Source organism: Desmodus rotundus, chromosome 9, assembly GCF_022682495.2.
Source record: "Desmodus rotundus isolate HL8 chromosome 9, HLdesRot8A.1, whole genome shotgun sequence".
NCBI classification, from domain to species: domain Eukaryota; kingdom Metazoa; phylum Chordata; class Mammalia; order Chiroptera; family Phyllostomidae; genus Desmodus; species Desmodus rotundus.
The window spans coordinates 111,449,278-111,474,614 of NC_071395.1; the positions used below are offsets into that span (position 1 = coordinate 111,449,278).

The window sequence follows — 25,337 nt, forward strand, 5'->3', positions numbered from 1 at the left end:
CTTGTCTCAGGCGTCTCTGGCATGCTCCCCTAGGTGCTCTGCTGGAAAAGAAGGTGGACATGGACAAGCGTGGACTAGGAGTGACCGACTACAATGGGATGGTCACCAAGCCCCTTGGCTGCCGCCCACCAATCTCCAAAGAGTCTTCCGTGGACCGCCCCACCTTTCTTGACAAGGTATGAATTTAGGTGGTTTTTGTCTGTCTGTTTAACAAGAGGTGTTTTTCATTTTATCGGTGTCTCTTCTGCCATATTTTTGCTCTTCTAATTCTTTCTTCATCCACATGGCATACGTGTCCTTGGGAAACTGCCATGTGCTCTGTCTGCGGGTGTGCACCGCACACAGCTCTTCCTGTCTTTCTCCGTTCAGGACGGCGGCCTCGTGGAAGAGCCCACGACTTCACCATTTTTGCCTTCGCCAAGCCTGAAGCCCCCCCTTTCAAACAGTGCACTCCCTAATCAGGCCCTGGGCGGGATTGCCTCAGGGCTGGGCATGCAAAACTTGAATTCTTCTCGACAGGTAAGACCACTGGGGGGAACAGTGTGGCCTCTGTTTTGCCTGCCTTTGAAAATGCTGACACACAGCCTTCCTTGTTTTGATTAACGTCGTATTCTAAAGGGTGGTCAAACGTGGAAAGGTGGTTAAAACACTGTCCGTCACGTGACTTCCTGGTGTCCGGGCTGGAACTCAGTTCTTGAGATTTAACCATATTGGAGGAAATGCTTCAAAATCGTATTTCTTTTCCCATGTAACCAAACTGTATTTGAGGTCAGCGCCCTTTACATGGCGCATAAGTCAAACCCTTAAGTGTCTGCCTCTGCCGAAAAACACCGCTTTGTCGTCCCCTTTTCCTCAGAAATAGAAAGGACAGCTCTTGAAAGGTTCTCGGTGACTTTCAGAGCCCTGTTAGCGCTTTTCCCTGCCTTTGGCATTCGTGGGGAAGTGAAGGTCACTGTCAGTCAGCGCTGGAGGGCACCCCTGAGGGGCTGCTCCTTGTCCCTTTCCAGCGCCGGATTCTCCTGAATGAAAGGGTGTGTGAGCAAACCATGCCCATCCCATCTGGAGAACACCTGTTCCTGTTGGTTTGCTCGTGGGTGAGGCTGATGTGCACACACCTTTGAGACTTCTAAGTAGCTGCTGTGACACTTAGGGTGGCCAAACCGTCCCAAGTGTGCCCGTTGTCCCAGCTGTCAGTAGTGCATCTTTCACTGTCCGCAGCATCCCAAACTGCCTGACCCTCGGGGCCTGACACAGCCAACCCAGGCTAGTTCAGTGGGACACCCGCCGCCTGCAGGCCACGGTTCCGCTCAGTGCCTGTCAGACCCAGCGTCCCACAGAGCGAACAGCGCACTGTCCCTCACGGTTAACTGCCCGGATGTGTCCGTTTGTGCGATTTCAGGGCTTGTCGTTGGACTAATGCAGATATTTCTGGTGTGGAAATTTGGCTCTTCCCTCGCACCTTTTAACTCACCCTTTTGGGACATACGTGATGCAGTAGCCGTGTGTGTGTTTGTTGCCTGCCACTCTGTGTCACTGGAGTTCCCTTTCGTGTGACAGCCTTGTGTCAGGACACTTTGAACCTGGTGCGTCCTGGTTTAAAACCCAGGCGCCCTGGGCTGATTCTCACCATCCGTAGCCCGTTTAAACAACAGGGAGTAAAGCAAGGCTGTGGTGGGAGTTACGGAAGGGATTGGAAACCATGTTGCATTCCTGTCTGGGAAAACAGGTCATTCGCCACCATGTTCCTGTAGTAGTTCCGACTCTGTGACGACTCTGTCCCCTCTACCCCCTGCAGATACCGAGTGGCAGTCTGGGCGTGTTTGGCAGTAGCGGAGCAGCACAAGCCAGGAGCATGCCGCCACCGCAGCCGCCCATGCCGCCGCTGAACCCCTCCCAGCCCGGTCTCCGTGCGCAAGTGCCTCAGTTTCTATCCCCTCAGGTCAGACCCGCGGTCTTAAAGGGACGGAGCTCGCAGTGGGGAACATTGCAGTCCTGTGGCTGGCCCCTGATTGGTTCAGGGCAGTAAGTTCCACGCAAAGAGGTGCCCTTGACCGTCAAGGTCAGGGCTGGCAGAGCCACACAGGTGCATGTGCCACAAGGGAGGCTGGGGGCATTGTGCTCACTGAGAGGAGTGTCTGCTTCCTCCCATGAGCAGGGGACCACTTCCTGAGCACGTAAACTCAAGGAGGGGCTACTTCCCGCCCCGGGACGAGACCCACTTGTGGGGGGCACAGTGCCATCGACGAGGAGGCATGCACCTGCCTTCCTTGAGGGGTTCAACCCGAGCGACAATGACCCCTTCCCTGAGACTCACCTGCACTGCCTGCAGGCCTCTGATGGGGCCCACTGGCTGTCACTGACAGGGGTGACCCAGAGTCACTCCTAGAAAGGAAATTTGTTAATGCATAACTAGAATATTTGGAGGAAGAAATCTCTTTCCTTTTTCCTTTCCCCTCCCCTCTTTCCTTCCTTATTCTTCACAGAAACACGTTAACTAATGTTAAAAGGTCCACAGATGTTTAATGCTCACTCATGAGACAAACTAAGTATCGTTTAATTAGTGGTTATGAATGTGGGAATGACACAGACTAGATGCTCTAACAGTGACTCTGCCTCCGGGCATGTTTTGTGTTGAACAGGTTCAAGCACAGCTTTTGCAGTTTGCAGCAAAAAACATTGGTCTCAACCCTGCACTATTAACCTCGCCAATTAACCCTCAGCATATGACGATGTTGAACCAGCTCTATCAGCTGCAGCTGGTGAGTGGACAGACCGGTCCAAGTCGCGCTCTAGAGCAAAGAGATAGCGCTCCCTGACATTCAGAGGTGACATGTGCGTGGACATGCCGGCAGCGGGCTGGTGAGAGTGGTCGGGAGCGCTTTTTTTTTTTTTAGAGACATTTACATTGTGAACTGTCAGAAGAAGTGGCAGGTTTTTCACTGGAGGTGTTTTTATCAAGTCGGTAAACTCTAGTTCACGGAATCCCCCCCCATCTCACAGTCGGGCATTGGGTAGCTTGAGCGCTCGACCAGCCTTCCGCATCCAGAGCTTGTCGTCTCAGCTGCAGAGACAAAACTCATTCCAGTGACTGCGTCCTAAACCCTTCTGAGGGTGGAGTACACACCACTGTTCTAGAAGCTTGAGAGAGGCCACTTCCTTAGAGTGGATGCCTCAGAAATGAGGGCATGATTCTCACTCCGAGTTCTTGCTGAGAAAGGCTGATATAATATAGATTAATCGTCGTTGGGAGTTTTGCAATTTAACATGACTTGAATTCTGAGTGTTTAACGGTCTCGCTGCTTTTACTATAAAAGGCCCTGTCCTTATGTCTAGGGGCGGTGAATGTACATGCACTGAAGTTCTGTGTGTATTTTTCTTGCTTTAATACATTGACACCGGGTCTACTTAGAGGTCTGTCCCACAACTTCACCTCCTAGAAAATGCCCAGGAATCATAAAGGACAAAAGGGCTTCCTTAGACAAAACCGCTGTTATCACACTGCCCCTTCCAGGAGCGTCCGCTCTGCCCTGAGCAGCCCAGCAGGAAGGAGGAGGAGCGTGTCCTAGAGACAGTCATGGATTTCAGGGAGGACCCAGGGCTCAGGACGGGTGGGGGCACCACTGGACCGTGAGGGAGGCAGGCCGCACCGCAGGGCTCCCTGAGGCCTGAGGGCCGTGGGCAGGCGGTGTCGTTTACCACCGCCAGCACTCGGAAGAGACCTTGACCTCAGGTGGAGAGGATGGGCACGTTGTTTGCAGCTCCGCCATGACACGTGGCTGGTTGTCACGCTGCTGGTCTGAGTCCTTTACTCGGGTGCTTGGTTGATGCCATGTGTGGGAAGCACCACGGGAATGCTGAGTTATGTTTAATGTGTTCTGATTTTAAAGCAACATATACTATCTCCACATGTTGTCCAGAAAAACGGGGAAAAGAATGTTCCCGTGCATTCTAAGGTTGCATTTTAGGACCTGTAGGGTTCACTTACATGAAGGATTTTATTCCGTCATAGTTTGCAGATTAAGGAGTCATTTCCAATAGTGTAGTCTCTCCATTTGTTTGGATTCTATTTTACTGTATCTTCTTGCCAAAAACTTCCCAGAAAATCCATGTTGTATGAAAAAATTGACAATATTGAAGTAACATTCTGAAACAGATAACCAAACCTTCTGCATCTGTGCTCAGAAGAGTGTCACGGCCACCATAGCCAGACCGTGGACGGGGTCTGTGTCACAGGTGTGTCACAAGTCTGGGTTCCAGGCTCCACAGGGTCTGAGCGCATCACGAGGCTCCTGACACTGCTGACGAGCTCCTGAGCGTGCGCAACTCCGTGCCTGGGCAGGGCTCGCTGCGCCGCCATCTGCCGCCGCCTCCGGGCCGTTGTGGGCAGCTTTAGTCTGTATCGTTATAAGAATAAATACTTTTTCATTTACCTTCATTTCAGTGTAATCTTAGTTTGTATGATTGAGCAGAAGAATCCTGATCTCTTCCGTAACTGAAAAACACTCACTGCCATGCTTCATCACCAACACTCAGCAGGGGTGCTGTCCGGGGTGCTCTGTAGGAACCCGTGCCCGGGAGGGCTTTGGAAAGGCATTTCTCCTTCCAGAAAGGTTCCTTGACACACAGAACATTTAAACCACAGTATGGTAAGGGGGCCGAGACTCTTGGCCGTAACAGTGTACTGAGGGGAACCACTTGCTGGTGGCCGTCTCACGGTGTTTCGGTCGCCCTCTCTGTCGGCAGGCGTACCAACGTTTACAGATCCAGCAGCAGATGCTCCAGGCCCAGCGGAACGTGTCCGGACCCATGAGACAGCAAGAGCAGCAAGTGGGTGCCTTCCAGGGCTCAGCGGATCCAGGAGCGCGAGTCCTCGCTGCTCCAGGAGACGCTAATTGATGGGCTGGTCCATTGTCGTGGGTTTTCCTCTCACTTAGCCTCCCCTCCTACAAGTCTTGAGGTCACCTAGATTTGGGAGGAGGTTGGTGGTGGGGACTGACACAGGGGTGACGGGGTCACTTCCCCAGCTCATGTGCGCATGTCTGCCGCCAGGTTGCGCGCACAATCACTAACCTGCAGCAGCAGATCCAGCAGCAGCAGCGCCAGCTGGCCCAGGCCCTGCTCGTGAAGCCCCCGCCGCCCCCGCCGCACCTGTCTCTGCACCCTTCTGCAGGCAAATCGGCCATGGACAGCTTCCCTCCGCACCCTCAGGCCCCCGGCCTGCCCGACCTGCAGACCAAAGAGCAGCAGTCTTCGCCCAGCACCTTTGCTCCTTACCCTCTTGGTGAGTCTCCGCCCACGTGTGACGGCCCAGTTCGTGCGGGACACACTGTTCCCAACTGAGAGTGGCTCTCAGGCTTTGTACTGAACAGGACAGCTATAAATACTTCCAGTATGAAATCTTTTAAGCAGTACTGGCGAAAGTCCCCAGCTTACCTCATGTCCCTTGTTGAATCTGCAGTCTGCTCCACTCCTAGGCTACTCCTGACTTTCCTTAGCTGCCGCTGTCACCCAGCCTCAGCTGCAGAGAAGAGGGTAGCACAGTTTTCCAGTAAAGGTGTTCAGATTTCTGTGAACCAGGCACTTCTTCAAAGTGATAGAACGTGAAATCAACCAGATCAGCATGTGGGCATTGACCCCTGACCAGACCAGTAAGGGGCAGCTCAGCACTTGACACCCTCAGGTCAGTAGAGGGCACAGGCTGCCCCCCAGGGCATGCAGGCTAGCCTGCAGAGAGGAGGGAGGCCCTGCAGGCCCATCTGCTGGTGGGCCAAGGGTCTGAAGCTTCCCGACCAGGGAGTCAGCAACCTGGGAAACCCACGTCCAAAGGGGCAGAGGTCGGGGGAGTGGGAGTGGACTTGCTGCCAGCTGACAGGGTCCCTTTCTGTACTACCGCTGACTGTCTCTGGAAAGCGGTATATTCTAACCACGGAGCACTTCCCACGGGACATCGAACTGACGTGGCGCGTCTTCAGTGTGAAACCTGTGTGCACGCTGAGCTGTGACTGTGCCACTGCCCCGCCCACCACTGCCCTTTATGTTGAGCAGAAGGGTCTGAGAAGTAAAACCTGATTTGGGAGTGAGGCTGCCACGTTGCGTCCCTGTACCGCCACTGCCACCTGCTTGTGCAACTTGCCTGGCTGTGCTTTGCCTCAATTTCCCCATCTATAAAGTGGGAGTGCGCATGCCTCAGGGGATTCTTTTAAAGATTAAACGCATTAGCCCTGTCTGGTGTGGTTCGGTGGATTGAGAGCCAGCCTGTGAACCGAAAAGTCACTGGTTCCATTCCCAGTCAGGGCACGTGTCCGGGTTGCAGGCCAGGTCCCCAGTAGGAGGCATGTGAAAGGCAGCTGATCGATGTATCTCACACACTGATGTTTCTGTCCCGTTCTTTCTCCTTCCCTTCCCCTCTCTCTAAAAGTAAATAAATAAAATCTTTAAAAAAAAAAAGATTAAACGAATTAATAGGTAACGTTCTTAGGACAGTGCCTAGCACATAGCATGTACTTTGTGAACGTTAGTTGTTCATGTAAGCGCTTCTTTTTTAAGAGTAGTTATTTTAGGAACAAATTCAGTTCCATCTATTAACCCTGAAATGCTTTAACTTCAGCTTCCAAGTGCCCATCTGTCCTCCTAACCTCTGTCTGGAGAATAGAGCGCACTAATCTTCGCCATTGAAAGGTTTGTTTTTCTTAGTGCAAGTTAAAAAAAGTTGTGCAGTGAATCTTTAAAATTAGATGAAAAATAATTTGGATAAAACTTCATAATATTCACATTAAGGTTATAAAATAAATAGGTAATAAGATACAGGAAACTTGGCCTGTAAAATTGCCAGGCTGGTTGGTGCTCGGCAGTCTTTCTCAGCAGCTGGAACCCCTGCCTGTCTTTCTTCCCACGTAACTTGTGCGTGTGACACTCCTAGAGGGCATCGTCCACGCGGGACGCTCAGGCGCGTGAACGTGGGAAAGTGCCCTTCAGAGCCGGTGTGGCTGTGGTACTGGGCTGCAGAGAAGGGGGCAGTCGCGCTCATCTCCCGTGATGGAAGGAAACTGAGCAGGGCCAAAGCCTGCACCTCCAGCGAGTGGGATGTCAGTCAGGACAGAGGGGGCCTCACCCAGAAGGGAGAGTGCCTGGGGTGGGGGTGTGGACCGGGGCCAGGCAGTCTGGCTGGCATGTGGAAGGAGTGCAGGAACGAGATGGAGGCTGGGAGGGGGCTGGGGCCCAGCTGCGGGGTTTGACCCCTCACCTGACCAGGTGTGCATCAGCGGAAAGGAAGGCAGTTGTGGAAGCAGAGCCTGCAAATCAGCATTTCTCGTGCGGAGGTCTTGGTCAGGTCTGCACGGTGTGCGTGTGTGGTCACTACCAACATTTAAAAATTGGGGTTTCCTGATTTTTCCAGATACACGTGGCCCCTGGCTTCTCTTGAATGGTGGCGTTGGGGCTGCATTTCATGTGGGCGCAGCAGCACCTGCTGGCTCGGGACAAGCACTGTCCCCACCCGGCCCACCACCCCTGGGTTTACATTGCCCGCTTGGCCCGTGCAGGCATTTGAGTTTGCAGCCCTGACTGAAGTGAAGAACAGAAACGTTGAGCCCCTGCTCAGGGCAGACTCACCGGTGCTGCGCACCAGGGCCTGTGGGGCGCCCTGCAGCTGACACTGCCGCGCTGCGCTCCTGGTGGCGTTCTGTCCAGCTCCAAACCTGCATCCTTATCTGGAGCTCTGCTCCAGCCTTTCTGTCCCCCGTCGCCCGCTCCCCCCCATTTGTTAACCCAGCACAGTGATGAAACTTGTCAGGAACCCCAGGTAAACCCAGGGCAGCACACCACCCTGGCAGAGGTGGCCACAGCACCGTGCTCTCAGATAGGTCTGCTCCCCGAAAGTCGTCTGATAGTGAATTCATGAACGCTCTCCGGGCAGACCAGTAAAGGCAGATCATTAAAGGTGGAATTGAATTATCCCAACCATCTTGTTCTAGGGGGCCCTTCAGAGCACTCCTCCCAACTCAGAGAGGTTTTGATCTAGTGATTTCCATAAAAGATGCTAAGATCAGAAAAGATTTTCCTAATGGTTTGGCCTTGGCCTGTTTTTCTGTGAATAAGAAGCCTCAGGACCATGCTCAGCACTGAGAAAGTAAAGTGAAGACTCATGTGTCTTCCTTCGTCAAAGACTACTTACCGCTTTTCACCTCAAAGAGGCGTGATTTCTTTCTCCTACCAGTGATGAGTGCCGCAGCGTCTGGCTGCGAACCTAGTCTTGAGCTGACTCTCTAGGCAAGCTTTAGGAAGTGGCCCCGCAGAGGGCGGGGCCTGCCCTGACAGTGTCTCTCTCTCTAGCTGGACTGACCCCCAACGTGAGCGTCAGCAGCATGGACATGACTGGCGGTTTGCCGGTGAAGGACCCGTCCCAGTCCCAGTCGCGCCTCCCTCAGTGGACACACCCCAACCCTATGGATAACGTGCCCGGTGCTGCTTCTCCTCTCGACCAGAACCCCGGCAAGCACGGTACGGCCGAGCCCTGGTGACCAGCTACGTCGCAGGGCTTTCTCATCTTGTCACTCAGGCTGCCGTTGTCTTCTAAGCGGCACTGCCGAAAGCTGCACAGAAACACCCCGTTCCCCTGCAGAGGGCGTAAGGTCCCAGTGGGGCAGTGGTCCACTTCCTGAAACCTGCCAGCCCAGAGGACACTGAAGATGCCCCAGAGCAGCAAAGAGTATAGGTCACCGCCTGCATCATTTTTATTTATATCTGTATTCCTCAACAGAAACGTTGAATCTACTGAAAAGAGATTTTTTTCAATAAAAGGATAAAGTGCAATAGAAAATCAAAAGCTTAGAAAGGAGGAAGAAGCAAAAATGCTAATAACCATAGCAGGTGACCTCCTTAAGCATTTGATTTGGTTCTAAATTTCACGGTAGCATAAGCAGCAGAGGAAATATAATAGGATATATCATTCTCTCTTGATACAAAGCATTCTAAAAAGAAAGAGAGTCTTTCTAATGGTTAATTCTCCAAGAGGGCCGTCACGTGCTATCGGGGTACCTCCCTGGGCACGAACGAGCTTAGCAGACTGCGGCAAGGCGGGCTCACTGGCCTCTGGGAGGCTGGCACTGAGCCACCAGCCCTTGAGGAGACCCATGCGTTGTCCCAGGAGAGGTTCACTGGGCCAGCTTCCCGCCGAGGGTGTGCATTCCATCAGGGTGTCTGGCGGGACAAGCAGTATAGCTCTTAAAAGAGTTTGCCTTTCAAGGACGAAGTCAGTTATTCTCAGAGAATGCTGGACTGACCATGCCTGACAGCTCACACTCCTGACAAGGGCCAGACCTGGTGCTTGGCCGGGAGGGCTCGGGGTCCCCGTTCACTCTCTGTTTCCTGCTGTGCCTGCAGGTGCTATCCCTGGAGGTCTGAGCATTGGGCCTCCAGCTAAGTCCTCCATCGACGACTCCTATGGCCGGTACGATTTAATCCAGAACAGTGAGTCACCAGCCAGTCCTCCAGTAGCTGTCCCCCATAGCTGGTCACGTGCCAAATCTGACAGTGATAAAATCTCAAATGGCTCCAGCATCAACTGGCCCCCAGGTAAGAGCAGGCACCACTTTGTGCAGCTGAAGATCAGAACGCACGCCGTGCCCCGGGGAGCAGTGAGGCCCCAGAAACCAGGCCCCGAGCAAAGGGTACCAGAGTGATAGCCCCTTCGCAGGGGCTTCTCCACTGGAAAGCCGCGGCTCAGACCAGTGCTGGTGCGTCCAGCTCTGAGCACTGTTTGGGAGCCCCTCCTTTCAGTGAAAGGCTTGGAGTGGCACTGGGCTCCGTCTGGTTTGAAGTTTCTGGGTTTCAGCCTACCAGCTGAACTGTCTTACATGGTGGCTGCAATGCCTGGTTCTAGTTTATTCCAGAGGATTGCCAATATACAAAATAAAGTCTAAAGTGTCCCTTTTGATTTGATTGGCAGATTATTAAAAGTTTGATTTATTTAGCAGATTATTTAAAATGTCTAGCCCGGGCTGGTATAGAACAGTGGATTGAGTGCAGGCTGTGAACCAAAGGGTCACTGGTTCGATTCCTGGCCAGGGCACGTGCCTGGGTTGCGGGCCAGGTCCCCAGTAGGGTGTGCGAGAGACAACCACGTATTGATGTTTCTCTCTCCTTCCCCTCTCTCTAAAAATAAGTAAACAAAATATTTTGAATAAATGAATAAATAAAATAAAATTTTCCTACATTGTCACAGAGCATCTTAAAGGTGCCTAATACTCCTGTTTTGATCTTTACTTTGTTTGGAATTTTCCAGAATTTCATCCTGGAGTTCCTTGGAAAGGACTTCAGAACATAGATCCTGAGAATGACCCTGACGTCACTCCTGGAAGTGTCCCCACCGGGCCGACCATCAACACCACCATACAAGATGTCAACCGCTACCTTCTCAAGAGCGGAGGTGAGGAGGGCCGCCGGCGGAGCCCCGGGGCGGCAGTGCGGGCTCTGAGCAGGGGCGGCTGGACACACGGGGCGGCTTCTCGAGCAGCAGCAGAAGGGGGACAGTGCTCGTGGTGAAAACGGAGGTGCGTTTGCCAGGTTATTAACACCCGTGCTTTGTAAGCTCCATGCTGTAAAATCCCGATGTTAACTAGTAAGCTTTTTATTTTTTATAAGATCTTAATTTTTTTTATCTTTTTAGGATTTTATTTATTTATTTTTAGGGAGGGGGAAGGGAGGGAGAGAGGGAGAGAAACATCAGTGTGTAGTTGCCTCTCGCACACCCCCAAGTGGTGGGGGGACCTGGCCCGTGACCCAGGCTTGTGCCCTGACTGGGTATCGAACCGGTGACCACATGGTTCCCAAGCCGGCAATCAGTCCACTGAGCCACACCAGCCAGGACGACCATTGAGCTTTTTAATGAAAAACTTCCTGCTTGAAATCTGTTTAAATTGAAAATGAACTAATAACTTTTTACTCATTCATCTGAGTCTATTTTTCCTCTCCACCAAAAAAAAAAAAAAAAAAGTCTGGTAAAGGGACTAAGATGCATTCCCAGGATCTCCTTCCTGAATTAACTCACGATGCTACGTTCTGGTGCACCTGCGCCAGACGTGGCGCTGCCCTGGGACAGGGGGTGGGCTGAGCTGTGGGGCACTGAGCCTCAGTGTGGATTTCCAGGAGCAGCTCTCTCTGAAGGCTGCAGCCGAGACCAGAGGCAGGTGCCACTGCTGGTGAAGGGTTAAGGTCTACCCTGACAGTGTGATGCTTATCACTGACTGGAACATGGGCCCAGCCCGCAGGACGTTACCCGAGACCTTCCCCTCCTTGGGAAGGGAGCCAGTGTAACTAGGAATGTCCAGCCTGTTGATGCCGCGCCCTCCTCGCGTGTCCACAGAGCTGCTGCTGCTAATGGGGGCAAACAGGGACACAAAGCTGTGTGAAGTGGAGCCTGTAGGGGGTTGGGGCGTATGGGGTGGAGCCAGCGCAGGGTAGGCACAGTCAGAAACAGGGCTCAGCCCTTGGCCTGTCGCCTCAAGTGTGGCAGCAAGGCTGTGCCGGTGTGTTTGGAGCGTTGTGGAGAAGTATGGAGAACTGCGGTCCGCTATCAAAGACATCGGAAAGATTCGAGGTTGCTGGATATAGAGCAGAGCTTCCTGCCTCTCTGGTCTCCGGGGGGCCCTGGGGCACCATGGGCGACCTCTGAATGTGCATGGGTGTGCCGTGTCGGTGACGGGAGGAGGTGGCCTGGGGGAGCAGAGCTGAGCAGCCGTCCTCCAGTCCACGGGGTGCCTGAGAGGAGGCCGACTCACAGGCAGCGGCGAGTCTGCGCCTGAGGGGGCGCTGGCATCCAGCTCTAGGAGACACATTAGAGGGCCATCGGCCTGGGTGACGGGAAGCTTCCCACAGGTCTCTCTTCCCATGGTGTCACGTGGCATGTGATGTCTGTTGCTTGCTGGTTGGAGCAGTTTAGGGGCGTCTCAGCTCAGGGGCCGCCTCCGTCCCAGGACCAAGCCACCCCCTGGTCAACTCCAGCTCCTGCGCTCCAGCACCTGGGATGGCTTGTTATTAGGGTGAAGGGGAGTGGAAGGAGCTGTCTCTATGGAGATGTTGTTTAACAAAATTGCCATGGCCCCACGGCAGTGAGGAGGCTGCAGAGGCCACCCCCTGCTGACCCCTTTCTCTAGAGTGGAGGTGCTGCCTGCACCTGGAGTTCCCCAGTGTCCCCTCTGGCTGACCCAGCTCAGGGACTGAGCCACACCAGGGGTCCTTGAGTGACAGCGTGATCTGAAGTGCAGAGAAAACAAAAGTAAGAAAACATGCTCCAGAAGGTGAATAGTGAGAAGTCGCCACCAATTGTACATGTTTCTGAAGTGGAGCTTCTGTTCTCTCTTACTGAGTGTACTAGGGGTTCTGTTTACATTTCTGTTGCCGATTGCCATGGGCATTAGTTCTGGTCTGGTATAAAACTCACCCTAGCCCGCCTTGGCTCACGGGGTGTGCTCGGTGTCAGCCCTCCAAAGTGGTGGCAGCCAGCAGCCTGGTGTGCGGTCATGCCGTCTCGAGCATAATGCTGACACTGCCTCTGGAAAGGATGAGTGATTGTGATTTCACGGCACAGATCTCTGGGCGGGGCACTGACAGTCTAGGCCCCCCTGTTGGCTGTAACAGAAGTGCCGCACAGGGCCGGCCGGGCTACAGTCTCGGGCCCTTGGCTGGTCGCCTGTTGTTGGTCTTTGAAAGAGGAGGGTGTAGGAAGTGAGCTTAGGGTGTCAGCCAGCTGCTCACCTTTAAAACTGCGGGTCTCAGGTGAATTGTAACATCGTGACCTCAGCCGCCTTCGCGCATGGAGGTCGGGCACAGCGGGGCTGCTGCACCCAGCTGTGTGGTGGACGCTGCACCCGCCCGGCAGCCTCTGAAAGCCACTTTGAGACCGCTCCCTGCACCGACCGAGGGGCCCTGCCACGGGGCTTGTGTGTCATTTGAGTGTCCGTGGTACAGAAGGTGACCGCCGGACTGCTGTGTGTCCTTGGCCCCTCGCCCAGCCACCTCCACGGGAGTCACAGAGCTCTGGTTCCATCCTGCTTTCCTCTGCTTCATCCTCTTCGCCAGCCGCCAGCTTCCTCCAGAGACTGTGGGAGGCGAGGGAACACGCCAGGCAGCCGGGAGGGACTTTCTGGGGGCAGGCCCCAGGCGGCAGCACAGGCGTCCCTTCCTCACTCCTGTGGTTCAAGGAGGAGTGTGGGAGGCGATGGGGTGCCTGAGACATTTCAGTCAGAAAAAGTGCTCGTCTTCCATGGCAGAGTCTACATCAAAACGCTTGGAGTTCCGTGTGTTGCTCTTCAGTTTTGTGGGCGGTGGTGGAGGTGCAGCAGGGTGGCGCCTGCCCTGCCGTTCTACTTGTGTCAGGTTTGCTAGGGGAGCTGGGGCGGTGTGGGAGAATTCTGACGGGGCATGTCACACGCTCTGGTGACAGCCCCTCCACCTGTGCCTGGCACCCTGTTGGAGAAGTCCCAGCTCTTTCCTGGTCGTCGCCTCCTCCACTGTCAAGAGGCCCAGGCCTCTCCCAGCGGCTTTGGGACCCAGAGGAGGAGGCGGCGAGCCTGTGTCTCCCTTCCCTCGCCATGGTCTTGACCCTGTCATACTTTCATTTGCAGCCATCCACCAAAAGCTGTAGCTCAGGTTGGCTCTGGTTGCTAGGATGCTCACACCCAGAGGGCACCCGCCCCACACTCTGAGCACAGTGTTTGATCTGCGAGGCCCTCTCCACCACCCTCTTGGAGGGCTGAGCTGCCTTCCCCCAGTGCCTGGCGCACAGGTGTCCCCTGTGCTGCAGCCCCCCTTTGCACAGCAACGCACCTGTGCCTGGTACTGCGGGTACACACCTGGCCTCTCAACTCACAGGCAGCCTTTTCTTTCTTTCCCCAAACAAAATGGACAGGCTTGGCTTTTCCCGGTGGCCTGTTTACTGCCCCCTGAACTGGGGGGGGGGGGGGGGGGTGGCAGACAACGGGCCTGGGCTTCATTGGGGCACAGTGGCTTCCTCCAGCGCAGTGGGGACGGCGCCGTCTCCGCCATGGGTTGTCAGGATGGCACTGTGAGCTGCTACTGCCCAAGTGGGTCTACTTGAAATCCCCCCTGCCGCCCACCCCCCCCACCCCGCACAGCTATAAGACAAGCCTGTGGGGGTTAAAGTCCTGGAGGCAGTACCTGTTGGGAACTTGCTGTCCCTTGCATTTGCCACCAGGGAGGAAGGCAGCCCTAGCAGGCCCTGAGGTTAACTCCCAGCATCCGTGTGCCCACTTCCCATACTTGGCTAAATGCAGTTTCCCTCTGGCCATGGCCATACAAGTCTTTCCAGGAAGAACTGAGAGTGGCTTGTGGAGAAGCTCAGAGGAGTCTGAGTCTCAGGTGTTAGGAAGGACCAGGGCGTAAAGAAATGTGGACACCTCGTGCAGCCTGTGTGCACACAGAGCTCATGTAAGCAGGGCTCACTGCTCCCGGGTGTCTCCACATGCAGCTCTGTGTCCCACCGGAGCTTCTCTTCCAGACTCCGAAACCCACGTAAGAACACCGCGTGGCTTCTTCGTTACCGGTTCCTGGGCAGGGTGGGGGGTGTCGTTTCCCTGTGTTTTAGCATCTTATTTTGGGAGGGAGCTTCTGCATTGTTTTCATTCCTGCTAATGTTTATTCTCTGATCCTTGCGGAGGGGGTATGCTGAGGCCTTGAATACTCTCATGACCGTTTAGCTAGAGAGAGGAGGCAGAAGAGAGCCATCTCTCCCTATACCTGAGGTAGTTTTTTGGCATCTTCCTCTGATCAGCGTTGCATTCGCTGAGATTAGCGTTTGTTTGGTGTGTGGTCACAGTGGACTCTGGTGGCCTGGGCTGCAGAACTGCCCTTGGGGTTTCTGTTGTCCTGGTCACTGCGGTGCTGTCCGGGGAGCAGTGACAACCACCCCTCTGCCCCCAGCGCCTCCTGTGCAGCTGGCGAGACGGACACCCAGGTGTCTTCGCGTCCCAGCCGAGCCCTGGCTGCAGCAGGGGCTGGGGCTGACGGTCCTGACCGGTTTTTTTTTTTTGTTCTCCCAAAGAGCCTTAAAGCATGCTTCCCCCACCCAGGTGCCAAGATGCCAAACTGCTGAGTCATCGGGGTGGCTGGGCCGCACCCAGTGCCACAGGGTGACAGGGAGGGCACATCTCAGAGCAGTGAGAGATGACAGCTCGGGTGGGTTATGTCAGAGGGCCTGGCTCTGAACAGGGACTGAGACGCAAAGACACAGCATGGAAGACACATGCCACACGCCTTAGGCTCTGACCTTGACCAGCGTGTTACCTCCTGTGTCCTAGCAGATATGTTGATGGGTTGGCTTCAACATCGAACTACAAAAATGCCTTTTTCTTGAGAGCAAACTTGTGTTTGGCACATTTAGCAAATTTGTTAATTATCAGCAATACTGGCCAGGTCGACACTGAATGCAGGCGGAGGTTCGGAAGAGCGCGGTCCCATGGCTCTCGGGTGGAGGTGCTTCCCTTTGTGCCAGCGAGCCGTCTGGGGGCCCCCAAGCACTGCACGGACTCTCCTCTGCCTCACGCACGCCTGTGCCCATGTCCTCGCCCTTCTAGGTAAACTGTCAGACATGAAATCGACGTGGTCCTCCGGCCCTGCCTCCCACACACAGGCCTCTCTGTCTCATGAGCTGTGGAAGGTGCCCAGAAACACCGCTGCACCCACACGGCCGCCTCCGGGCCTAACCAACCCCAAGTCTTCCTCCACCTGGGGAGCCAGCCCCCTCGGCTGGACCAGCTCTTACTCCTCCGGTACGTATCGGTTCTCTTGTCCAGATGGGGGGAGGGGCGGCTCCGTGTCCACTCTGCTTACTCTCGGGGCGGGGGTGTGGGAGTATGCCTGCCCCTCCTTGTGAGGACCCTGTCCCCCGCCCCTGGCCTCTAGGAGGGCTTGCCCGGCCAAGGGGCCCTGGACTCTCAGGATGTTGCCTGGGCCCAGCGCCAGCTGCCACTGTTCTCAGCATTGGCCCTGGGCGAGCAAGCTCGTTTAGGTCTGCTCTGGTAGGCGGGTCCCGGCATCTCGCTGCAGACAGGTGTCACACGGGGTCCTGGGGGACGTCCTGTCAACCAGCTCAGGGTCTCTGTGCCACTCTGAATGCCTTTCTTCACGACCCTTCCCTGGAGCATAGGGCTTCCCTGGCCACACACCAACCGTCCTGGGGTGAGACTCGGGACCTAACGTCGCAGCTCTGTGGCTCCCCACAGGCGCCCTCTGCTGGCCTGTGGGGATGAAAAGGCACTGAGCTGAAGCCAGCCAGGCAGAGTGAAATGCCCGTCCCCTCCTTCTGACTGTAGCCCTGTGCTTGGCGTAATGAATAAGGCACTAAGGCAGGGAGACAGAGGAGGGGGCCCTGTCAGCAGCCTCAGGGTCTGCGCAGTGACACTCCGTGCTGGCAGCTACCTGCAGGCGGCTCACTGACCGAGTTCCTCCCTGGTCTGGGCAGGTTCTGCTTGGAGCACCGACACCTCAGGAAGAACCAGCAGCTGGCTCGTTCTCCGCAACCTCACACCCCAGGTACCGTGCGGGGGGTGTCTCCATGACCTGCGAGGGCCCCCACCGCCCCCATACACAGTCTCTGTGTTGGGCGCCCTCATTCAGGTCCCAAAGGGGGCATGGGCAGCAAGGAGTGGACATGCCCAGGGGTCTTTTAACCCTGTGTCTGGGGAATTATTTACTTTTTACTCTTTTGAGGCTTATAAACAGAGTTGCTCACCCTTAACACAGCACCCACCCACGAGTGATTTGGCTTGTGTCCCCATCCCAGGCTGCAGGCCACCAGGGACTGCATGCTCCATGTGGTATGCTCCAGCGAAGGGACCAGAACCAGAACGAGCTTTCTCCTTCTGGTTGACAGTCATCAAACATGACTAAAGTGCACCAGGTTTTCGAATCGCATGGCCGCAGAGCTATAAAAGGGTTATGTCGTGAAGTCCTGTGTATTAAGCCCTTTCAAAAAGAGACATTTTCCTAACATTCAGTGCACCCGATTCCATGTACATTTTCTTTGAAGAACATAGAGGAAGAAGTCACGGGAAGCTCGTTACAGCCCCCTGTGCTTCCTCAATCAGATCGACGGCTCCACCCTGCGGACGCTGTGTTTGCAGCACGGGCCGCTCATCACGTTCCACCTGAACCTGACTCAAGGCAACGCCGTGGTCCGCTACAGCTCCAAGGAGGAGGCCGCCAAGGCCCAGAAGTCCCTACACATGTACGTGCCCCCATGCCTCGGCAGCCCCAGCAGGGTTGGGTTTGGGGTACAGCGGGCATGTCCTTGGGCTGCTGTGACTGAGCGGAACAGGCAGACGTGCATTGTCCCTTGGTTCTGGAGCTGGGAGTCCCAAGTGTCAACAGGGTTGGCTCCTTCCAAGGCCTCGCTCCTGGGCTTGCAGACAGCCATCCTCCCTGTGTCCTCACAGGTTGTCTGAGTGTGTCGAGTCCTGACTTCCTCTTTGTATAAGGACACTAGTCAGAGTGGATCAGGGCGCACCCTAATGGCCTCCTTCTACCGGAATTATCTCTTTAAAGACCGCCCTCCAAATACAGGCATACGCAGTGGGATTGGGGGTTAGGGCTTCAACACATGGTTTGGAGGAGACACCATTCACCCCATGACTGCAGCCAAGTGGTTGTGGCCACGCCCTCCAAGAGAGTGAGTGTAGAGCCCAGCGATAGAAAGAAGACACCTTCCCCTCGCCCAGGTAATGGTGGGCATGGAGCCCACTTGTATCCCCTGCCGGGCTTAGCAGTGGTCCTTACAGCCCCCTCTTGCCCTCACTGAAGCACAAGGGTATTTTAACTTTTCTTTAATTTTTTGTGTTTTTAGAGTGAAGGGAAGGGAGGGAGAAAGAAAAGGAGAAGAACATCAATGTATGAGAGAAACATCAGTCAGTTGCCTCTCGCATGTCCCCAACTGGGGACCTGGCCCACAGCCCAGGCGTGTGCCCTGCCTAGGAATCAACCGGCAACTCTTCTGTGAGCGGGCTGGCGCTCAGTCCACTGAGCCACACCAGCCAGGGCCTACGCCCAGTTTTGATAAGATGTGTGCAGAGACCTCCTGAGTGACATCACTTGGGATGCTGGCCCAGGGTATAAATTACACTGATCCTAGGTGATGCTCAGGTTTACTTGTGCATTTACACACTTCCTTAGGGATGTGTTGTCCACAGCACACACTGTCTCCGCTGCGAGAACCCAGACCAAGACATTTCGCTCTAGGCCAGGAAGTGGCCGTGGTCAACATGAGCCACAGGCTGGTTCAGGGGTCCTGTGACGGGAAGCCTACGACTGAGCTTTTCCCACGGAGAGAACGAAGCCAGGGCGGGGCATGGCTGCGTGCTCACACAGCCCCTGGCCTGTGCTTTTGTTTGTTTGTTTTGAGGTTTTTGGGAGATAAAATTGACATACAACGTGTCAGTTTAAGGTGTGCGGCGTGTTGATTTGATACATTGCGGTGTTGCAGCGAGGTTCGTGCCTCCATCACACCGCGTGATTATTACGTATTTCTTTTTTGTGGTGAGACCATTGAAGGCCTACTCTCTGAACAGCTTCCAGGTGTCCAGTGCAGGGTTGTTAACCTGCCGCCACCCAGCTGTGCGTGACGCCCTCGGAACTCCCCCACCTTCTGACCAGAAGTCCGTACCCTCCCACCCACATCCCCCAGTGCCCGCAGCCGTTCTCTCTGCTGCTGCGAGGTTGGCTTTTTTAGATCCCACATATAAGTGATACCGTGCCGTGGTTCTCTTTCTCTGCCTGGCTCTCTCCATTGGCCTAATGCCCTCAGACGGCAGGGTTTTCTTCCCTCTTGTGGCTGAATAGTGTTCGTGTGTGCACACGTGTGTGTGTGAGTCTTGTCCACTCTACCCATTCTGCCACTCGTGGGCACCGAGGTTGTCCATTTGCCAACCAGAATGTTTGTTTTTTTGTCGTCGAGTTGTACGAGGTCTCTGTACATGTTGGATGCCAAACCCTTGTTAAATAGACGATTTGCAAATACTTTTCCTTGTCCCGCAGATTGTCTTCCGTGTTCTCGATGGCGCCCTTTGCCTTGCGGAGGCCTCTCCACTTTACGCAGGCCCGCTTGTCGGCTCATGCTCCTCTTGCGCGCGCCTCGCGTGTCCTGTCCTAACAGAACTGTTGCCAAGATCAATGTCACAGGGCCTTTCCCGGTGTTTTCTTTTAGGAGTTGTGTGGTTTCTGGTCTTGTGTGTAAGTCTTTGCTTCATTTGGAGTTAATGTCTGGGATGGTGTGACGTGGAGACCCAGCTTCACTTCTGTGCGCCTGCTAATAACCCAGTGTTCCCAGCAGCGTGTCCTGAAGAGACTCGCGTCCCCACCGAGCGTTCTCGGCGCCCTCGTCCAGCATTAGTCGGCTGTGCGTGTGGGGGCCTATTTCCGGGCTCTGCACCAGTCTGCTGGTCTCTCTCTTTCTGCCGACACCCTGCTGTTCTGATTCCTGTAGTTGGTCGTGTCGTGTGAGATCAGGAAGTGTGATGTCTCTGGCCTTGCTGTTGTGGTTTTTGCGAGTGTTGCTTTGGCTCTTTGGGGTCTTCTGTGATTCCACACAAATTTTAGGGTTGTTCTTTCTGTCTCTGGGAGGGAACCATTGGGGTTTTGATGGGCGTTTCGTTGCCTCTGCAGATGGCTGTGGATTGTGTGGGCATTTTAACAGTTTTAATTCTTCTGGTCCTTGAACGTGGGGTATCTTTCCATTTGTATCTTCAGTTTCTTTCATCAGAGTCTTGTGGTTTTCATTGTACAGATCTTTCACTTCCTTGGTTAAATTTATTCCTAAGTATTTTGTTGTTTTTATGCTATCGTGAACGGGATTTTTTTTTTTTTCAGAATGTCATTGTTAGTGTATAGAAATCTGTAGGTTGGTTTTATATCCGTGACTTCTGGCTGTGAAAACCAGTGGGGATTGGGGTGGCAGAGGAACCAACTGGGTGTTCAGGAGACTCCACTTAAAGGGCCCACATGGACTTAGAAGTTACACAGACGCACCCCATCTAGGATTCAGCAGCAGGACAACAAACAGCTGGAAGGGCACCAGTTGCATTCGGGGAGTGAGTGAAATGCCTGGAAACGGGGTGACTGCCGGGCAAACCACCTGAAACCAGGCAGAAGCATCGTCCCCTCTCTGGCCCTCCCCCCACACAGAGCATGGAGGCAGGCTGCCCACCCTGGGGATTACCTAAGGCTCCGCCCCACACATCGCACAGGTGCCTTTTCTACAACAGGCCGCGCTACTGAGACAGGGAGTCAGAGCAGCTCTGCCTCGTACACAGAAACAAGCACCGGGAGGCGGCCACATTGAGCAGACAAGGAAATATGGCCCAAATGAAAGAACAGATTGAAACTCCAGAAAAAGAACTGAACGGAATGGAGACAGCCAACCTGTCAGATGCAGAGTTCAGGACACGGGGATCAGGGTGCTCAGGGAACTCGCCGAGCGTGGCAGCGGCAGAGCGGAAGTCCCAGGCGGAAGGAGGCCTACACTAAGTGACGGAAAGGAAAACCTACAGGGAACCGAAAGTGGAGGGGAGGAAAGTGAGAGTTGAGTCAACCATCTGGAACGTAAGGAAGAAATAAGCGTTCAACCACAACAGCAAGAAGAAAAAGAATTTAAAAATACGCAGGTAGTATGAGGAGCTTCTGGGACACCTCCAAACTTGCCAACAGCCAAGTCATAGGCATGCCAGAAGGAAAAGAGGAAGAGCAAGAAATTGAAAATTTATTGGAAAAAATAATGAAAGAAAACTCCCCTAATTTGGTGAAGGAAATAGACATGCAAGTCTGGGAAGCACAGAGAGTCCCAGAGAGGGACTCAGAAGAGACCCACACCAAGACACATCACAATTGAAATGTCAAAGGTTAAAGAGAGAATCTTAAAAGCAGTGAGAGAAAAGGAGACAGTCACCTACAAAGGAGTTCCCATAAGACTGTCAGCTGGTTTCTCAAAAGAGACCTTGCAGGCAAGAAGGGGCTGGCAAGAAGCATTTGAAGTCACGAAAGGCAAGGACCTACATCCAAGATTACTGTATCCAGCAAAGCTGTCATTTAGAATGGAAGGGCAGATAAAGTGCTTCCCAGACAAGGTGAAGCTGAAGGAGTTCATCATCATCAAGCCATTGTTACATGAAATGTTAAAGGGACTTATTTAAGAAGATCAAAACTATGAACATTAAAATGGCAACAACTTCACAACTATCAACAACTGAAACTAAAAAACAAACTAAGCAACCAACCAGAACAGGAACAGAATCATAGATACGGAGATCATTCGGAGGGTTGTCAGCGGGGAGGGGGAGGGGTAAAGGTGCAGGGATTAAGAAGCATAATTGGTAGGAACACAGTAGACGGGGGAGGTTAAGAACAGTACAGGAAATGGAGAAGCTAGAGAGTGTATATGCACAACTCATGGACACGAACTGGGGGGGGATGCTGGAGGGAATGGGGATACTGGGCAGAGGTGGGCAAAGGGGGAAATATTGGAACAACTGTAATAGCATAATCAATAAAGTATATTTAAAAAAGAAGGTTTTTACACCTGTGTTCAGTCACCAGGGATGTTTGTCCACAGCTTGCCCCTAGTGCCCTGTCTCCTCTGGCACCAGCATGGCACCGGCCCCATAGAATGAGCGTGGGAGAGCCGCCTCCTCTTCCGTCTTTGGAGGAGTTTGAAGAGGATGGATTTTAATTCTCCTTGAGCCACCGGGGAAACCATCTGGTCCCGGGCTCTTCTGTGCTGGTTCAGTCTCCTTACTTGTTGCTGGTCTGCCTAGATTTTCTGTTTCTTCATGATTCGGTTGTGGAGGGTCACGTGTTTCTAGGAATTTGTCCATTTCTTCTAGGTTTCCCAGTCTGTTGGCACACAGCTGTCCACGGCAGTCCCTCGGGACTCGCGTGTCTCTGAGGCGTCAGCTGTTTGTCTCCTCTTTCGTTTCTGACCTTACTTACTGCAGTCTTCTTTTCTCTTCTTGGTTAGTCTAGCTAAAGGCTTGTCAGTGTTGTTTATTTTGAAGAAACCAGGTCTCAGTTTTGTTGCTCTTCTGCTCTTTCAGGTGTGTTCTGGGAAACACTACCATCTTGGCCGAGTTTGCTGGCGAAGAAGAAGTGAATCGCTTCTTAGCCCAAGGCCAAGCGCTGCCGCCCACCTCCAGCTGGCAGTCCGGCACCGGGACCGGCCAGGCGAGGCTGGGCGCCGCGGGCAGCTCCCACGGCCTGGTGCGGAGTGACGCCGGCCACTGGAACGCCCCGTGCCTGGCAGGCAAAGGGAGCAGCGACCTGCTGTGGGGCGGGGTCCCCCAGTACTCCAGCAGCCTGTGGGGCCCACCCAGCAGCGACGACGGCAGGGTCATCGGAAGCCCCACCCCGCTGAACACTCTGCTTCCCGGCGACCTCCTCAGTGGGGAGTCCCTCTAGGACCACCAGGACCCTGCGGGCGCCACAATCATCAGCACCAGGAAGGAACGCTGACCCTTTCCAGTCCGGGCGTCGCTGAGGACCCCACTCGAGCCGAGCAGCCCGGCAGCCCTTTCAAGTACCTCTGTCCAGTACTGAAGACGGACCTCCGCGCGGTCCTTGCGAACTGTTCCCGAGACAGTGCGGGCTGCGCCCGGTCGGCGTCGCACGCCAATGACAGGACGCTTCTCATAGCTTTTCATTTTGTGTTGTCCCACGTTCGTGTGGTGTGTCGTCGTTTGGGTTTTTTAAGTATAAAAGCTGCTTAGAATAGTTCTATCATGAAGGGCACTTTTCAGATTGCGGGCTGGAAAGGGTTATTTTATCAAGGGGGGCGGGAGGGAGGGAGACGAGAAAGCCTATTTAAGACGAGCCTGTGACGATTATGCACATTACCAGAGGCGGACCCCGTAATCAGGGGAGCTGGCGTTGGCCCCCCGTGAGCGGAGCGGAAGGGGCGGTCTGCGACCTGTCCTCCGCTCCCGCGGACCCGCCTACGCACATTACCCTTGTTTCATTACTTTTTCATGTCATTTTTTTTATCCCAAAAAATATTTTTTAAAAGTTTAAAAAAAAGACATATCAAACATGCAAATACTTGAATCCAGCAGGCCAATATGAAATGTGAACACTTTCTAAGTCTAATTCTCCACTTCCAGGTCGGCATCAGTACGCAGAGACAGGCTCTAGGAAAACGTCTCAGTTCACAGCCTATGTGTGTGAGTGTGTGTGTGTGTGTGTGTGTGTCTCCGAACAGAAGCGAGTGTGTGTGCGTGCATGTGTGCGCACTTCCGTGCTCGTGTGTCAAGCGTGTGAGGGCTCTGACTGTGGGCCCCCCCTTTCTTCAGTATATGCTTTCTCTCGCGCATCGGTCAGACGTTTCTTGTTCTTAGCTTCTAACTTTGCACTGAGTGTCCCCGCCCGTCCTCCGGCTAACCCGACACAGGAACGAGGACTCCTGGGACAGGGCCGGCGACAGTTCACGTGTAAATGTTTACTCAAGGACTCTGTTATCGCGTCTAAAAGTTACAGTGTATATCTCTGGAGAAATAATATGTGTACCTACCTTTAGCAGCTTTTTATTGCGGACTAATGCAAGAAAATTATTACCAGAGTATTGCACCATTTTTCCACTTGGAATATAAAGTTAAAGAGAAAAACTGTTGTTGAACCGTGGCCATGGATACTTGTGGAGGGTGGATGGTTCCGCGGGAGGAGCGGAAGCAAGCACTTGGACGTGGGTTGTGACTGCTTTCGGAGGGGCCCGTGGTGGGGGCTCCCACCTGTTTACAGACCTTTTTTCTCCTTCAGACTTTAAAATAAAAAAATTTTAAAAAGGAATTTTAAAAAAAAGAAAAAAAGACTTCCGTCGTAAAGAAACCTATTTTCAGAACGCAGATACGCTACTTCAGAGCTCTGGGATCGAACAGTGTCGTCTCCCCTCCGGCCATCGTCGTGGACTCCGTCGGTCGTCCCCCTGCGCCCCGGTGACGGGGCGCCGCGGTCACTGTCTTGCACAGGCGGAAGCGCTCTCAGGAAAGCCAGGGTTCCCGAGGGGCGGCTCCACCCCATTCCATGTATTTCGTAACCCAACTCCTAGCACTGAAGCTGTTATTAAAAAACAAACAAAAAAATAAATAAAAAAAGGAAAAAGAGGAAAAAAAACACAAAGAAGAAAAGTACCTAATCTCTAATGTGTAGCAGTTACATATTTACCAAATAATGGACTCAAAAGAAATAGATGTTTGAAGAGTGCTTTATATATTAAAAATTGCTTTATGTTTTAAAAAAAATCAATGTTTTGATTGTTTTGCAAGAAAGAAAGACAATGGAGTAACATACCCTCAAGTATGTTTTAAAAAAAAAATATATGAACATTGTGCTCCCTGCCTGCTTGATCAGGAAACTTGTGCATTACATTTTTTTTAATTCGCTTTTTAATGGTTTTATCAAAACAAAACAAAAAAAAAGAAAAAACAAAAAGAAGAAGAAGAAGAAGGCCCTGCAGAACTGCGGGCCCCAGAAGCTGGTTTTCCAGAGGATCACGAGCTATGCACACCTGGGTTCCGGACCTGTTCTCAAGTTCAGTAGTGTATTTAGCTACACGCCCTTCCTCAGAGTAACCGCATCTCATCGCCATCGCGCGCGTTCTGTGTATCTGATGTACGCGTACCCGCCGATGTGTAGCAAGTGTGCGTGCGCGCGCGCCCAACACACAGCCCCCCAGGCCGCATCGATAGCATTGAGTTGTAGAAAAACGGACGTTCGGAAATTGGGGGTGGGAATAAAGAATCTTTGTTTTTGTTTTTTCTGTTGGGTTCTTTTTTTTTTTTTTTTTCCTGACCTCTCATTTTGAATGGAAGATGTCTAACTCTGAGATTAAAAAAACAAGTTTGTGGCTTTTAATGTTTTTCCTCATAGAATGTGATCGTTGAAGAACACGCACCGAAAGTTGCTTTCAAAAATACAACGCTTTGTTGAATCTTAATAAATTGCAATTTTTTTCTTGGCTGTTGAAATAAATGTGTTTTTTTTTTCAAAGGCAGATGTCATTGATTTTCACTTTGTGTGTGTTGAGAGAATGTCAACCTGCCAGATGTAGCAAACCCCCATCGCCGTTGTGGCGCCCTTACCGTTTTTCTGTCATTAGCTAAACCCTGGGTTTCGGTTGCCTGACTGGTAATTTTACCATTTGCTTTGTGGTTTTGCAGTGAGCATTGGAATCTTGTTCCGAATCACAGAGAGGTGCAGCAGGGTTTCTGAGCTCTGGCCCCAGGTGATAACCGTCGCTTCTGTGGGACTGTCCCCCGGACAGCAGGCCTGGCCTCCGTGACGGCTCCCCG

At 53.2% G+C, this 25,337-nt stretch overlaps 1 protein-coding gene across 1 annotated transcript in view; it reads left to right on the forward strand.

Annotated features, from left to right (window-relative positions):
• The window catches only part of TNRC6C (trinucleotide repeat containing adaptor 6C), a 107,330-nt gene extending 82,299 nt beyond the window's left edge, over nucleotides 1-25,031 (forward strand). The window contains exons 10-22 of the mRNA XM_053911115.1: nucleotides 34-176; nucleotides 370-519; nucleotides 1,796-1,939; nucleotides 2,640-2,759; nucleotides 4,744-4,827; nucleotides 5,050-5,281; nucleotides 8,332-8,499; nucleotides 9,382-9,573; nucleotides 10,283-10,426; nucleotides 15,591-15,785; nucleotides 16,478-16,548; nucleotides 17,103-17,242; nucleotides 22,095-25,031. Of these exons, the coding sequence (XP_053767090.1) occupies nucleotides 34-176; nucleotides 370-519; nucleotides 1,796-1,939; nucleotides 2,640-2,759; nucleotides 4,744-4,827; nucleotides 5,050-5,281; nucleotides 8,332-8,499; nucleotides 9,382-9,573; nucleotides 10,283-10,426; nucleotides 15,591-15,785; nucleotides 16,478-16,548; nucleotides 17,103-17,242; nucleotides 22,095-22,455 (2,144 nt within the window). The 3' untranslated portion in view covers nucleotides 22,456-25,031. The remainder of the gene's footprint in view (nucleotides 1-33; nucleotides 177-369; nucleotides 520-1,795; nucleotides 1,940-2,639; nucleotides 2,760-4,743; nucleotides 4,828-5,049; nucleotides 5,282-8,331; nucleotides 8,500-9,381; nucleotides 9,574-10,282; nucleotides 10,427-15,590; nucleotides 15,786-16,477; nucleotides 16,549-17,102; nucleotides 17,243-22,094) is intronic.
• The last annotated feature ends 306 nt before the right edge of the window (nucleotides 25,032-25,337 follow it).